Here is a 17,019-nt window from a genome sequence, read left to right as displayed (position 1 = left end):
CATTGGCTGAATATAAAATTTGGGGCAGTTTTATAGTCCCTAAAAAGCAGATAGGGTTAGATATGATGTCTACATAAAACAAAAACTATAAAAAGAATCAAAGTTGAAGCTGCTAAAAAGATTGGAGAAATTGCTCGATATCCCTCAAAACATGGTATTCGAATTCAAAATCTGTAATAAATTGTTAGTGAAAATTAATCCAAACAAATATTGAATACTGGTTGAGAAGTAGGGGGAAGAATCCTCTTCCACTGCTAGTAGGAGTGTAAACTGGTGTAGTCATCTGGAGGGTAGTATGGCAATAGCGTGGAAAGTTAGTGTGCACATACCTAACAACTTGGGGATTCTCCCCTACATATAGATCCTAGAGAAACTCTTACCACAGTCTGTTAGTTATCTATTGCTATGTAACAAATTACTCAAAACTGAGTGGCTTAAAACAACGATAAACATTTATTATTCCACAGTTTCTATGGGTCAAGAATTCAGGAGTGTCTCTTGTAAAGTTGCAGTCCAGATGTTGGCCGGGGCTCCTGTCATCTGTTTAACTTCAGCTGAAGGATCCACTTCTAAGATGCTGCTGTCACATGACGTGCACGTTGGTGCTAGCTGTTGGCTGTCCCATGGGGCTGCTACAGTGTCCTCAACAACACTGTTGGCTTTACCAGGAGCAAGCGATCCAAGAGAACAAGGTGGAAATAGCAATGTATTTATTACCTAGTCTGGGAGTTCACACATCACTGCCACATTATGTTGGTCACACAGGCGAAACCCGATACAATATGGGAAGGGATTACACAGGGGCATGAATCATGTGGGACCATCTAGGAAACAGGCTTGCACACGCAGGTCCATAGAAGACATGTATGACAACATTCACCGCAGTATTATTTGCAGTGACAAGGAGTTGCAGGCAACTTAGGTTTTCATTCTGAGAGAAGTTTGAAAGTAAAATGTGGTATACGCCTGTGATGGAATACCTTGTAGCAATCAAAAGTAATGAACTAGATTTATGTATTCCTTTTTCAACTCAAAAGAAACAAAAATAGAAAAATAGAAAGACATGTATAGCATAATGCAACTGATACAAGTTTGAAAAACACTGTATATATATATATATATATATATATATATATATATATTTGTTTTTTTTCCCACACCATATATTTTTAAAGATGTATGTGTTGCTAAATACATATATAAAAGGTTGACTGGAAAGACATATGTGGTTGTATGTGCGGGGGAAAGGGCATTGAAGAGGAGCTGAAGGAAGAAGTAAGAAAATGAAAGAAAAGGGGCTTTGCAACAACAATGTGAAGAGTGTGTCATGAATTGAGGAGAGGAATTATCTTAATTCTGTGTAGTTGAGGTTTAAAAAAAATTTTTTTTTTTTAGGCAGAGTTGTAATGTGGTCCAAGCAGGCCTCCTAAGAGATCTAACTGAGGCAAAATTCCTAGTAGATAAGGTTCTACTAGTTTCTCTGTGTTGTATTTTTTATGAGTCATATTCCTGTGGAAGGAAAATTTCAATTGTCTTAGAATACCTCTCTTATCTCCTTGTTGGAATGAAATTCTTTTAACAGAACACAAACTTCTTTTGTTTCTCAAATGCAAATAATCTTGAGAGAGGTAGCCCACAAATACAATTTATAAAAAGGAGTAACTCATAGATATCAGATCTCCTTGTTAAGGATGTGTTTCATAGGAGCCTAAATGAACAGGATTTTAAATTTCTTGAATGGGTATGGGGGTAGAGGGGATAGAAAAGAGAAGCAGCACAGAGTGGGTGCAGTAAGGTACCAAAGACAGATCAGCTCCCTCATGATTTTGATTAAAACTAGTGCTTTTAACAAATTTCATTTTGGGGTTGAAATAAGAAAAAGAGATTACCTTGCATTTATGGTAATTTAGTTCTTTTGAGTTCAAGGTATACCCACAGATAAATTTTCATTTGTTTAATTTTAACCACGGTTAACAACTAAACAAATATATTAATTTACTCTCTAGATGTTGTTTCAAACTGATGACTATTTTTGGGGTTCGGTAGTAGTGGATTGATTGGTTTATCCTTAGGATAAATCAAAACCTATACTTGAGGTCAGGCCAATTTTTTACAACTCACAGAGCAACCAGGACTAGAATGGAGAAGGTTCAGGTTAAAGCCTAATTTATCTTAGAAAAAGTATGTTGTGCATACTTGTATGATAGCAGAGGGTTAGGAAAATGTTTTTATATTTGAGGAGAATAATAATACTGGTTTTATTGAAGATAGGCCCAACCTATGGCACCGTGAATGCAAGAGTCATTCACATAACAAATGATCCACATGTGTATTGTAACAATTGTTCTGGAGACTAATTGTGGCCCTTTGGGGATCATGGCCAGTACTTCCTGAACAGCTACTCCTGCTGAGTAACAACAATGAAGACAGCAGTCCAAAGTAGCCAATAGTCACCTTTCTTTTTTTCAGGGATATTTAATTTATTTTTAAAAGAAAATTAATCATTGAAAAACTGTTCTTCGTGTGTGTTTAAGTATTTTATTTCTCATTCGCCCCTCGGACATCAGACATGTTAATATCAAGCTCTTATATGCCATCTAATATAAAGTAATGTAACCACATATGCTCCCTAAGGCAAAACACCCCAATGAAGACGACTCTCCATGGAGCATCTGGCAGCCAGTTCTATAAACACAAAAACCACACACTTGATTCACAGCACCACCTTGTTCTCTGTTCCACATGGTATTTTTGATTGAGCACCAGCTCCTTAAGGCATCACTGTAATATTTGGTTAACAGAAACCGACATATGTACATAATAACAGCTGATTTTCATATAAGCCTTCACAAACACTCTAGGAATTTTGGAAAATACTCTGAGGTTATGAAGCATTCTAAAGCTTAATATTTCTTCAAAACTTTTCTATTCTCCCTTCACTACTTATGAAAAGCCCTTTACTAAGGACATTAGCTAAGGATCACGTCTGCACTAGACTGTAAGCTCCATGAAGGTAGGGCCTGTGCCTGTCTTGTTCATTCAATGATTCCTCAGACCCCAGCAAGGCATCAAATCATAGTTCATGAATGCTTGAACTTGTATCTCATGACTTATTAGACAAATTTATATAATAAATTTTTCTTAATGACAACTGGGTTGTATGTCTACAATAGAGACATTTCACCTATTAGAACAAGACCTTAAAAAATATTCTAATATTTTCATATTAGAAATGTGAAATAAACAATAAAAAGTGGTCCAGAGAGGTTCAGAGACTCATCAAAGTCACATCACTTGACTTAAGACCACCTTCCTCCACCCAGCCCAATGCTCTTTGAACCACACTCTGCTGCTCCTCCTTTATGATTCTGTAAAAAGCAAATTTAAATTAACTAGCTTTTTTTGAGAAAAAAAAAATTCCAGGTTCATTAAGAAAAACTAAAAAACTAGTTTGTAAAAGTCTTTTATTGTATCCGTGCCACACATAGTAGTGAAAAATAACACTCCTAAAAAAAAGAATGCTACCTTTTCCACAACATTTTATTTTAAATAAAACTTCAAGTACTCTTACATAGGTACAAAAAAATTCTGATCTACTTGCCTCCAACAGGCCACCACAACACACAGTAGATAAAACACAGTGGTTACAAATGTCTTTTAAATTTATTTCTGAGGCAAGGCAAATGGGAGGGAAATGTTTCTATGAAAAAATACTGTGTGCGTAGGAAATTGTCACAATTTTATTCCACATGGATACAAATGATTATACTTTAATTTAGGCCCTGGTGGCTTAAAATTATATAACAAAATAGAAAAAATGGAAAACTAATATCCCCTACACCCTGTTTCAAAGGCAGGCACTACCAAGATCAAGGAGATGCCACAGTGTTGGTAGAGGATAATTACTGTACAAGCTGTATAGCTATAATTACCTTCAGACTAAAATAAAATGCTACAATCCTTCTAAGGCATAAACAATAATGTCTGCAAACAATATATACACATAATACATATTTAAAACAAGACTTAATATAAACAATAATGAACAGTATATACATGTCAATTTTTCTTCACTGTCTTGAAATACAATTTAACTACACAAGTGATGCAGCAACATATATATATATACATATATATATGTATATATATATATATATAAATGTACTTGTAACTCTACAGTAAAGTTTATTTTTGGTGCTTTTATAGCACATCAGTGTAAACAGTTTAACTTGGCTTTGTTTTATATTTTAAAACATTCCTTGTTGTATTTTCAAGATTTAAAGCAATTTTTCTAGTTCTTCCTTTTCACAGAAAACGAAGATTCTGGATGTGGTTTAATCATAAATAATTCATAAAATTAAATACATTCACTAAAAAATAAACTACAAAGTAAAAAAATGAAAAATAGATATTTATTGAGAGGGAAAGGAGAACCATTTCCCACGTTAGAGCTCTGGTGTTGAATATTCAGTGCGATTTGATACATTTTAATTGCTATTGCACTATAACACCCTTTCCTTTGAAAATTCTTTGGGTGTGCTTCCCTGTTCTACCTAAATTAGCTGATAAATCACACAAACCAATAACCAAGGGCCTTGGTTGTTGTAGGAGTGAAGCCTTTAAAAACGGTATCATTCTTCTGATACTTTTTTTTTGTGTGATATTTATTTTAAGGAAAAAAAAGTCATTATGTATGTGCCTTGCACATGTATGTAAATACAGTTCACATTGCTGGTTCATTTGTCCTTGTTTAAAAGGAAAAAAAAAAAGAGAGATTATTATAACTTCAGCTCACTTTGAAAGTATCTGTCCACTTTTTTTCAAAATACTTCCTCATACTGTGGCCAGCTCTGCCTATATCAGAATCATCTTCATTAAATGTTTCACAGTTGTCAAAAACAAGCCTGACATCTAGAGCAAAAGTTTCAAGGTTTGGATACCTGGAAGAAAACACATGATTACAGGTTGCTTTTGTAGGCTGGTTTTGTTTTGCAAACAAATGAAGAGGTAATAAAAGATAAAATAAAACATAAAATTGAAAGGAAAAAGAAAAAGATTAGGGTAACTGCATTTAAACTGATATAAAACATATTATACCCTCTTATAAATAGGACGTTTAAAAGACTGCACGTGTTCTGGACATATAGAATTTAAAGACAGGTTAAATGGAAAACAGATTTCTCTTGAAGATCAAGATATATTTCAACAAACTTGCATTTTTCTTACATCCAATTTCCTGTTCGACCTGTATCACAATTTTGTTACAGGACTCATCCTACTTGATTAGTTTATTAACTCTGACCAACTGTATCACTTGCAGTACCCTATTTTTTACACTCAAAAATATTTAGCTACAGTAGAAATAATATAAATGCTTCCCATGCACTATGTACATGACACTTGCCCTGTAGCTTTTACATACATCCCAGGATAGGTCACTCTGTGTTAAACCTTGCCCCTTTCCCATTTCTCTTCTTCTCTCTTCAGATATGCTCTTTTGCTCAAACACTGTCATATGATGATCGAAAACAAGCAAAAAAAGCATGTGCTATCTCTTTACTGGAGATAACATTATCAGGAAACTGCCTTTCAATGAGAAGCACTGTGAATTCAGTGCTTTTTTTTGGTGGGATAATCCCAGGCCTCTTTCCCTGTAAGAACACAGAGAAGAGAACTGAAAGGTGCACGACTAGACTTATTAGTAAGGAAGGAGTGGTGCATTTCAAGCCAAATCAATACATTTTGAAAAAGGGCTTTTGGAAAGTCAAATTTAAATTAACTCTAACTTATGACAAATTGAATACTAAAATAATTTACCCATTAGAAATACCTATGAAGCGCACACTGAAGCTCTGAGATCTGGTAAAAGTGGAATTATTTCTTTGATGAAATACCTTGTACAGTCTTTTCACTCCTTTCTTCTAATATGTGCAATAATAAAAGAAGAAAATTTCTTTATCTGTAATGAGCTCACAGAATTGTCAGCCCTGTGTAACCTCACCCATTTTCCTTTTCTTCTGAGAATTATTATTTTTTAAATTAAGGTGAAATGCACATAACATCATATTAACCATTTAAGGTAGATAATTAAGGCACTTAGCACACTCACAACATTGCATTACCTAGTTCCAAAACACTGTCATTACCCCAAAAGGAAACTCTATCCATTAAGCATTTACTCTCTATTCCTTCCTATCCCCAGCCCGTGGCAACCATCAACTTGTCTTTTGGTCTCTATACATTTACCTATTCTGGACATTTCATATAAATGCAATCATATAACATGTGTGGGAATAATTTTTATAAAATATTTTAAAGTTGCCTTGAGAAATATTTATCTCTTTAGACCGTTCCTTACTACAAGAAAAGGTTAATGATTAGCACTAGGGAGACAAATCCGGGAGAGAATTTTAGGCGAGATTCTAGATGAAATAAGTACAACAGAAGGAAGGGGAAGCTGATGGAACCCAGAAAGATTCATTAAAGGAGGCACTTCCTCCCCTCTGTTCTCTAAGTTTCTAGTTTGAAATTTGAAATACTGTTTGTGAGTTTGGGTCCCAGCTCATTAATTTGGGTTTAATGAAATAAGTCGAAGTGAGAGGAGTCTGAATTCTCTGAATTCTGTCTCCCACACCTGGCATCACAAACAGGATTATACAGAACTGCTTCTCTCTGCTTGCTTCTGCTGTGACCTCCTCCATTTACTGGCGCTCATTCTCAAAAGGGAACTTAGGGTTTCCCTGGTGGCGCAGTGGTTGGGAGTCTGCCTGCCAATGCAGGGGATACGGGTTCGTGCCCCAGTCCGGGAAGATCCCACATGCCGCGGAGCGGCTAGGCCCGTGAGCCATGGCTGCTGAGCCTGCGCGTCTGGAGCCTGTGCTCTGCAACGGGAGAGGCCACAGCGGTGAGAGGCCCACATAACAAAAAAAAAAAGAAAGAAAAAAGGGAGCTTAGATTTTGCAGATCTTTTGGTACTTCTGTGTTAATGTGTAAGCCTGTTTATTTTGAGGTTTAGGTTCATCCTCTATCCAGGAACTGGAGAATTATGGAAGTTAAAAATGTTCATTGCAGCTCTATTTACAATAGCCAGGACATGGAAGCAACCTAAGTGTCCATCAACAGATGAATGGATAAAGAAAATGTGGCACATATATACAATGGAATATTACTCAGCCATAAAAAAAAACGAAATTGAGTTATTTGTGGTGAGGTGGATGGACCTAGAGTCTGTCATACAGAGTGAAGTAAGTCAGAAAGAGAAAAACAAATACCATATGCTAACACATATATATGTAATCTAAGAAAAAATAAACGGTCATGAAGAACCTAGGGGTAAGACAGGAATAAAGACACAGACCTACTAGAGCATGGACTTGAGGATATGGGGAGGGGGAAGGGTAAGCTGTGACAAAGTGAGAGAGTGGCATGGACATATATACACTACCAAATGTAAAATAGATAGCTAGTGGGAAGAAGCCGCATAGCATAGGGAGATCAGCTAGGTGGTTTGTGACCACCTAGAGGGGTGGGATAGGGAGGGTGGGAGGGAGGGAGACGCAAGAGTGAAGAGATATGGGAACATATGTATATGTATAACTGATTCACTTTGTTATAAAGCAGAAACTAACACACCATTGTAAAGCAATTATACTCCAATAAAGATGTTAAAAAAAAAAAAAAGCAAAAGCAAAAAAACCAGTTCATATATAGACAGAAGTTTTTGCTATTTGGATCATATAAGAACCAATAATTTTGGGCTTCCCTGGTGGCGCAGTGGTTGAGAGTCTGCCTGCCGACACGGCAGGGAACACGGGTTTGTGCCCCGGTCCGGGAAGATTCCACATGCCGCGGAGCGGCTAGGCCCGTGAGCCATGGCCACTGAGCCTGCGCGTCCGGAGCCTGTGCTCCGCAACGGGAGAGGCCACAACAGTGAGAGGCCCGCGTACCGAAAAAAAAAAAAAAAAAAGAACCAATAGTTTTAATGTTTTCGGAATTTAGGCAGGTCCCTTTCGAAATTAAAAAATAATAAAATGGGACAGACATAATTCTTTAAAAGATTGACAGTTCAGCCTCCAGAGAAATAAACTAGTCATTTGGTCAGTCTCGTAAATCATCTGATACATGTAAGACAGACACTGATCTTTATGAGTTAAGTTCTACTCAACTCTTCTAAACTGAGTTTAAATTACAGATTACAGTGATTTTCACCAAAAGAATATCTAGAAAGAACATAATAATAATAACAATAATAATGCAATTAAATATATGTTATAGTTTTTTTAAATGTAAAGTTCCTTCTTTCTCCTTATTTATGACTTTGCTTGAAGTGATGCGCATGGGCTACACTAAGGTAAACTGGTATGCAGGAATAAAGGGTGCAGGGAGAATGGAGAAGGGAGATGCACAGCTCCTGGCCATTAACACATGGAATGCTTTTGTGTGGGCTTGTTTTGTAAGAGAACAGCCTTATTCTTGTGGCTCCAAAATGTTTAGAACCAGTGTCCAATGTCCAGAACCAACTAAATGCCAACATCTAACAGCTGCTACCCTCTGGCAAGAAGTCTGAGGCAATCTAACAAAGATCATTAACTGTGGCCAGAAGTCATTTTGCTCTTTGGATAGGATCACAAAGAGAATATAGTAGAGAGGAGCAAATAATAATTTTCTTCCACATTTAATAAACACATTTTTAGTATTCTCCAACAACTCACAATAAAGCTTTTTTTTTTTTTTTTTTTTTTTTTTTGCGGTACGTGGGCCTCTCACTGTTGTGGCCTCTCCCGTTGCGGAGCACAGGCTCCGGACGCACAGGTTCAGCGGCCATGGCTCACGGTCCCAGCCGCTCCGCGGCATGTGGGATCTTCCCAGACCGGGGCACGAACCTGTGTCCCCTGCATCGGCAAGCGGACTCTCAACCACTGCGCCACCAGGGAAGCCCCACAATAAAGCTTTTAATAGTTAAAATTTCCAGTGATCTTCTATCTCTACATTGTAATAATCTGAAAATATTACAGAGTCAATTTTTATTAAATCCACATGAGACAGTGTCAATATTCCACTGATGTACAATACAAGCTCTAGCTTACATGTAGTTTACTTTGGGAGGCTTTCTTGATACTCTTCCTTACCTTCCAGGCTGAGTTTGGTGCCCTTCCAATGTCAAAATGCTTTATCACACTGCTTTTTAATTATTTACATAATTTTAATTGATTTGTCTTACATACTATACTACCCTGACCAAAAGCGAGTGACACACACACACATCCCTCTCCAAAGGCAGAGCCTATGTCTTTGTTGTTAATGTATTTTTAGCTCACTCGAAAAGTACCCAGCATGTACCAAGCATTCAATAAATATCGAACTGAAATGATTTACTTACTGTCCACTACTTAATTTCTCTCTAATTGTGGAAAAATCCATAGGCTTCTTAATAACTTTCTTATAACCAGGAACAAGTTTCAAGTTTACAGGAAGTAGAAAAGGCCATGCATCCTCATGAGTTTCCATTTCAGTAAGGATCATACTAAAGAAAACAATGTCTGAAATCAGTATCTATGCTTTAGAAATATCTATTTTTATTAAAAATTTACCTTTCATAATCTTTCAAGTAAAAAATGCAAATTAATTTATTTAAAAAGATAAAAGAATATATTTACTTATACTATAGACTTTCATTTACTACTTACACAAATTGTCAAAAAGTTGCCTTTAGTATGGCAGAAGATTTCTAAGCAAATAAAATAGGAAGTTGTAAATATACAGTACATGAAAACTGAAATAATACCTGCAAAGAGCTAGGTCCTTGGAGTCATCTCTTTTAGGTTTCTTAACAGAAGTAAAACTTTCTTGTTTTGACAAACTAATAGAAGTATTTTCCTCCATTTTTCTTTTTTTCAGGTCTTTGATTCCTCTTTTTAATGAACTACTTGTAGATGCAGAGTCTTCATCCTCAGTATCCCCTGTTAAAGTTACTTTCTTGACTTTTTTTGACTCAGTCTTTTTTCCTTTGACATGAAGTTTTTTGATTTTTAGAGTTTGACCACTTGCCTTTAATTTAAAAAAAAAAAGGAAATGAGGTATAAGAAAAATAACTGTCTACAGGCCTTTTATTATTTTAAGTTAGGAAAGCCTGACAGGGCCAAGAAAAAGAATATTATCTCTGATCTCGAAGGTTGATCATTTTATTATTTTCAAGAGAGACCTATTAATTTGTTCTCCCATAATATGAGGCAAAAATCTAATAAAGCGTGAAAAATTTATTTTAGGAATTCTTAAAATCTGAAGATGTTGATCTCGTGGTAATCCATCTTCGGAACTATAGAACTTATCAGCAGTATTTCTTTAATCTAGGTCAGCAGACCCCAACCTTTTTGGCACCAGGGACCGGTTTCACGTAAGAAAATTTTTCCATGGACGGGGGATGGTTCAGGTGGTAATGCGAGCAATGGGGAGGATTGGGGAGCGGCAGATGAAGCTTCACTCGCTCCCTGCCACTCACCTCCTGCAGTGCGGCCTGGTTCCTAACAGGCCACCGAGTTAACAGTCTGAGGCCTGGGGTCTAGGTCACTAACTGAATGAGTTTAAAGATACAAAAGTACTATCTTTTGGAGCACAGTATAATTAAGAACAAAGGTTGAATATAAACAAAAATATAGATCTTATTAATAAGAAAGTTGAGATAATTAAGAAGCTAGGCCAAAACAAGGAAAATAGCTCATGAAGTGTCCAATAGAGAAAAAGTCCTTTGTAAATGATCAGATCTACTGGAAATTGATATTTCTTTCTAGGTAAAGAAAAAAAGCATTTTCTATAAGAATACAGTTCCACAAACTTGTGGTTACCAGATGTGAACAAAGCAGAGGTGAAGGAAGAGGGGGAAAAAATGTCTGTTTTTGAGGAAAACAATAAAGAAATAGTATAAAAGAGATTATATTTGGAATCAAAGAATATGATTTCCAGCTATGGCTCTGTCAGTAACTGGCTATGGAACTTTGTACAAAAATATCTGTGAGTCCCTGTTTTCTAACCTGTAAAATAAGAAAGATAAGCCACACAATTCCTACGGTCATTCTAGCTCTAAAATTACACGAAAAAAAACAACAAAAAAAAACAACTTCAAAAAAACTCAACATGGCCTTACGCAATCTAACTACAATGTACAGGCAGCACACTGATGTAACAGTAGCTGCCCACCACATCCCCCAACCTAGAAATAGCGAAATAAATCTGTACTTTCAGATTTTACAATACTACAATAAATATATCAGATCATAGAAGAATATCAGTGCAAAGACCCTGTAATGTATGGTTTTTGTTTTAATTTTCCGGAACAGTGTTTATCCTCTTTTAGCAAATTATTTCCTCTCTTACCCAGACTATTAAGAAATCTTAGACTTAAGACGTAGGGTCAGATATCAATCAGCTGTAATTTAAAGTTGGATGTATCCTTGAAATGAATTTGGCTGAAAAACGTTTCTCTGGAGTATTTCATACCAATTTCTTTGCGGATTTCAGGACCTCTTCTAGCATTATTTTTAAAAATTGCTTTTAATCAAGCAATTAAAATTATTTGGTTCTCTATTGGTAGGTTAAAAGTATAGTTAAAGAGATATTTTAATTGACTAAAATAATAAAACAAACCATAAATCTAACATCTTCCCTATACCATATGAAAGAATCACTACCCCTTGAAACTAGCTGGAATAATTAAAATGTTTTACTAAGTCTCTTCTCCATTTAGTTTATTAATTTTTATTCACTAAAATCTGATTATTTTGAGTTTTTATACTACACTGAGATTTTAGCACTCTGAAATCATAAAAAAAGAGAAAGAGAATGCTTAGTTCATGAGGAAAAGGTCTATTTAATGAAGATTAAATTAAGTTAGATTGAGTAATTGTGTTACTTAAAAAGAACAAAATTTCATGAATAATGGGTCAAAATTTCTAGTTCCTATTTGAACGAAAATACTATTGGGTTGGCCAAAAAGTTCATTCGGGTTTTTCCATAAGATGTTACGGATCCCAATACTTGGGATCATATTCTAACAAATTAATACTCATAGTAAGAAAACATGAAATTTAAATCCACAGAAATAAAAACTTTGGCGATGTTTTAAAAAGACAATGGAGCCTCTCTCTTCCTTTTATAAATGATGTTTATCAGCTTACCTCATTAGATCATGCACATACACTTTTAAAAGCAAGCTTTTACACAGTTGCTCTGTTACTGATGACTTTGTTCTTGGACAGAGAAGTCCCTGTTCCCCACCCTTTCTATCTTATTAGAGCCCAAATCCAAAGAGGAACTTGAGGATATCTTAATCCGAACCTATCAGATTATACATATAAGGGCTTATTTCTGTTATGCTTGTATATCTATATATCAGAAGTTGTGAACTGGTGGCTCAGAGGCTGTAAACAGCCCACAGAATGTGTTGTTGTTTGGCTCATAATGCTTGTAAAAATCCTGAATTTGTTGCCAACATTTAACATTTGGGAGGGCATGCATAAAAATCCATAATGAAATATTGGTAGATCCTGGAACACTGGGCCCACATGTCTACATGACGGCTGGAGTTGAGCAATGTCTGTCACATATAAATGGGGCCATGGCTTGACTTTCCTGTTTGCTACAGTCCCAACTCTTTTGTGTTATTTGGCTTTTGTAGGCACTGGAATTTAAAATTTCGTGTGTGTGTGTGTGTGTGTGTGTGTGTGTGTGTGTATGAGTGTGTATAAGTATGTATATATACACACATGCAAGTTTTTTTGATTCTGTGATCCTGAGAGAAAGTATATATATCTATCTTTAATATATATACATAGTGTATGTATATATATTGGCACGAAAACACACATATACACAGAATAAAAACAGTCACAATGACGTATGCAGATAGCTATTTGAGAGCAAGATGTATAATATAGATATTTGTAAATAACTGAATTACTGGAAAGATATTTTTAAAATCTTAACTTTAAAAATCTTTACCAAAATCCAGTGTTTTTAACATTTTTTATTGCTGTAAGAAACATAACACCTAATCCACCACATTTAAAAAACAAGAAAGCAGAGGCTTAGAAAGCTGTATTTACATAGAAGGGTTTAGATGAGATCATACACCTCACATCTTCTAGTCCATTCCTGGAATGATAGATAGCCAGAATTCTAATTTAAGCAAATTTACAGAAAACAAAACCTCCTATAGCCTACCAGATGATACCCCCTAGAATTAAAACACTGATTTGTTAGTAATTCATAAAGTATTAGAGACACTTTTCTATAACTTGACATTTATGAAGTTAAAAGATAAGTTATGTACCACCAGGGAAGATTATTATTAAACTACATTTAACTATATGTAACAAAAATGATCAAGTAATGAGAAATAAAAAAGCAATTATTAGTGAATATGGTGCCATGTGAGACCTCTGCTATTTTGTAAAATATAGCCTAAAATATAATAAGGTATTAATATAAATATATCCCCCCCCCAAAATAGATCACAGAATCTTAAAGTCATAAAAACCTTCAAACACACAATATTTGATCCTTACAAATCCCCGCAAAGCAGATACGATTCCACTTTACAGATATATCTTTGAAGCTAAGAAAGCACTCCGTATTTATAGATCTGGGAGGTGAGAAAAACCAGCAAAGGAGACTGAAAAGGAGCAAAAGCAAGAAGAAAATCAGGTGAGTATGGTATCCTAGAAGACAAGTGAAAACAGGATTTCAAGGAGGAGGGGAAGTTCCATTCTATCAAATGTAAGTGATGGGTTAGATGAGATCTAAGCACTGATCACTGGACCGAGCAATGTGGAAGTCATTTGTGGGCATAGCAAGAGAAATTTTGGAGAAGCTGTGGAGATGAAAATATGACTGGAGTGAGTTTAAGAGTGAATCAGAAAGAACCAGAACAGAAAACTTTCTAGTAAAGGGAAGGGGAGAAATGGGGGAAGTAGATCAAGGAAGAAGTGAGGCCAAAAGAGGGTTTTTGTTTAGTTTTTGTAAGATGGGAGAAAGAGTACCATGTTAGTAGGCTGATGAGAAAGAACCCAGTGTAGAAGGAAAAACTGATGATGCAGGAGAAGACAGAACTGCTGGAGCCATTCTCCTAAGGAGGTGAGAGGGGATGGGATCTGAAGCACAAGTGGGGTTATTGGCTTAGTTAGGGGCACACAAGCAGTTCATAGCAACAGGAGGGAGGGTAGAGTATGAGAGCCCAGATATAGGAAGGATGGTAAGTGTGGTGGTGGATGCTTGTGATATTTTCTTCTGATGGCTTCCATTATCATAGTGAAATGGGAGTAAGGTCATCAGCTGAGAATGAGGATGGAGGAGACAGTAAATTATCAGGCACCACTAAAGGCCCTCTTAGCCTTAAATTTAAAGGGGTGGGTGTTTTCTCCAGCCACATTCAAGATACCTTTGTATCTGTATATATAGGTGCCGGAGAAGTCATAGAGTTGGATTAACCAGAATGATGGTTTTACCAAGTGAGAGAGAGGCACAGGAGCTAAGGGTGGATGCAGTGATTATAGGAGGAAAGAGAGGACATGAATGGGGAGAGGCACAGTGAAAAGGTCTTAAGATAAATGAATTGAAGGTCCTGATGAGATCAAAGAATTATTGGAATTGGAGCACTAGAGGGAGTGAACAGGAAAGAAAGGAGGCAGTGGAGAGATGGATGCTTGAAACTGAGTTTATGAAGTGGTGGTAGTTACTGGTAGTAACTACGTCAAGAGATTAAACATGGAAGAGAGTGTCTGAGATAGGGAAAACCTAATGAAGAGTCTGGCCCTCAATACATTCTAACCCTTTCACACTTCTTACTCCTTACTTTATAACTCTAAAACCCATTTCTTTCTACTTTATCATAGTGCTACTCTTTAATCAATTAGTATTAGAATTCACAGGTTTCCAATTTATATGTGACTGGAAAGTGACTTAAAATACATATGCTTATTACCATATGACCTAGCAATTCTACTCTTGGGTATATAACAGAAAAATTGAAAACATATATTCATACAAAAACTTGGGTATGACTGTTCATAGCAGCATTATTCATAAAAGCCAAAATGTAGAAACAACCCAAATGTCCATCAGCTGAACAGATAAACAAAATGTAGTCTGTCCATATAATGAAATATCATTTGACTTTAAAGATGAAGGGCTAGAACACAGATGAACCTTGAAAATATTGTGCTAAGTGAAAGAAAAAGGCCACATATTGTATGATTTGATGTATATGTAATGACAATAGGCAAGCCCACAGAGATAGAAAATAGATTAATGGTTGCCAAAGGCTGAGAAGAGAAGGGGAATGGGGAGTGAATGATAATGTGTACAAGCATACTTTTTGGGGATCATGAAGATGTTCTGGAACTTGATAGTGGTGATGGTTGTACAACTTTGTGAATATATTAAAAACCACTGAATTGCACACTTTAAAATGAATTTTACAGTATACAAATTATATCTCAAAAAAAAATCCCCATAAAACTCTTCATTTTGATCTGGCAATTAAAAAGTTTTAAGTAATAATACTACTTAAAAAATACTAAAATTTATATGGAGCCATAAAAGACCCAGAATTGCCAAAGTAATCCTTAGGAAAAAGAACAAAGCTGGAGGCATAACCCTTCCAGACTTCAGACACTACTACAAAGCTACAGTAATCAAAACAGTGTGGTATTGGGGCAGAAACAGACATATAGATCAATGAAACAGAATAGAGAACCCAGAAATAAACCCGCACACCTACAGTAAATTAATCTACAACAAAAGCGGTAAGCATATACAATGGAGAAAAAGCAGTCTCTTCAGCAAGTGGTGTTGGAAAAGCTGGACTGCTAAATCAGTGAAATTAGAACACTCCCTCACACCCTCACACCATATGTAAAAATAAACTCAAAATAGTTTAAAGGCCTAAACATAAGACATAAAAGTCCTAGAAGAGAACACAGGCAAAACATTCTTGGACATAAATCATAGCAATATTTTCTTAGATCACTTTTCCAAGGCAAAAGAAATAAAAGCAAAAATAAATGGGACCTAATCAAACTTGAAAGCTTTTTCACAGCAAAGGAAACCAACAAAACAAAAAGACAACCTACCAGACTGGGAGAAAATATTTGCGAATGATGCAACTGACAAGGGGTTAATAACCAAAATACACAAACAGCTCATACAACTCAATATCAAAAACACAAACAACCCAATTGAAAAATGGGTGGAAGACCTAAATAGATATTTCTCTAAATAAGACATACAGCTGGCCAACAGGCATGTGAAAAGATGCTCAGCATTAAGCGTTACTAAGTATTAGAGAAATGTACATCAAAACCACAACGAGGTATCATCTCACACCAGTCAGAATGGCTATCATCAAAAAGTCTACAAATAATAAGTGCTGGAGAGGGTGTGGAGAAAAGGGAACCCTAGTACACTGTTGGTGGGAATGTAAATTGGTGCAGCCAGTATGGAAACAAGTATGAAGGTTCTTAAAAAATTAAAAATAGAGCTACCATATGATCCAGGAATCCCACTCCTGGGCATATACCTAGAAAAGAAGAAAACTCTTAATTTGAAAAGATACATGCACCCTAATGTTCATAACAGCCCTATTTACAATAGCCAAGACATGGAACCAATCCAAGTACCCATCAACAGACAACTGGTTTAAGAAGATGTGGTACACATATACAATGGACTATTACTCAGCCATAAAAAAGAATGAAATATTGTCATTTGCAACAAATGGATGGACCTAGAGATTATCATACTAAGCGAAGTAAGTTAGACAGAGAAAGACAAATATCATATCACTTATATGTGCAATCTAAAAAATAATACAAATGAATCTATATACAAAACAGAATCTACATACAAAACAGATTTCTAGAAAACAAACTTATGGTTACCAAAGGGGAAAGGTGCTGGGGGTGGTGGTGGGGAGGATAAATTAGGAGTATGGGATTCACAGATACAAACTACTACACATAAAATAGA

At 35.8% G+C, this 17,019-nt stretch overlaps 1 protein-coding gene across 1 annotated transcript in view; it reads right to left on the bottom strand.

The window, feature by feature from the left end:
* Positions 1–2,196: 2,196 nt before the first annotated feature.
* BAZ2B (bromodomain adjacent to zinc finger domain 2B) overlaps positions 2,197–17,019 on the bottom strand; it is a 381,122-nt gene continuing 366,299 nt past the window's right edge. The window contains exons 37-39 of the mRNA XM_082658005.1: positions 9,785–10,047; positions 9,380–9,523; positions 2,197–4,940 (exon numbers count right to left, since the gene is read on the bottom strand). Coding sequence (XP_082514131.1) covers positions 4,787–4,940; positions 9,380–9,523; positions 9,785–10,047 — 561 coding nt within the window. The 3' untranslated portion in view covers positions 2,197–4,786. The remainder of the gene's footprint in view (positions 4,941–9,379; positions 9,524–9,784; positions 10,048–17,019) is intronic.

This window comes from Grampus griseus, assembly GCF_964374135.1.
Source record: "Grampus griseus genome assembly, chromosome: 7".
NCBI lineage: Eukaryota > Metazoa > Chordata > Mammalia > Artiodactyla > Delphinidae > Grampus > Grampus griseus.
The sequence above is the reverse complement of the archived record's forward strand: the minus strand, read 5'-3'. Positions and strand labels throughout refer to the sequence as shown.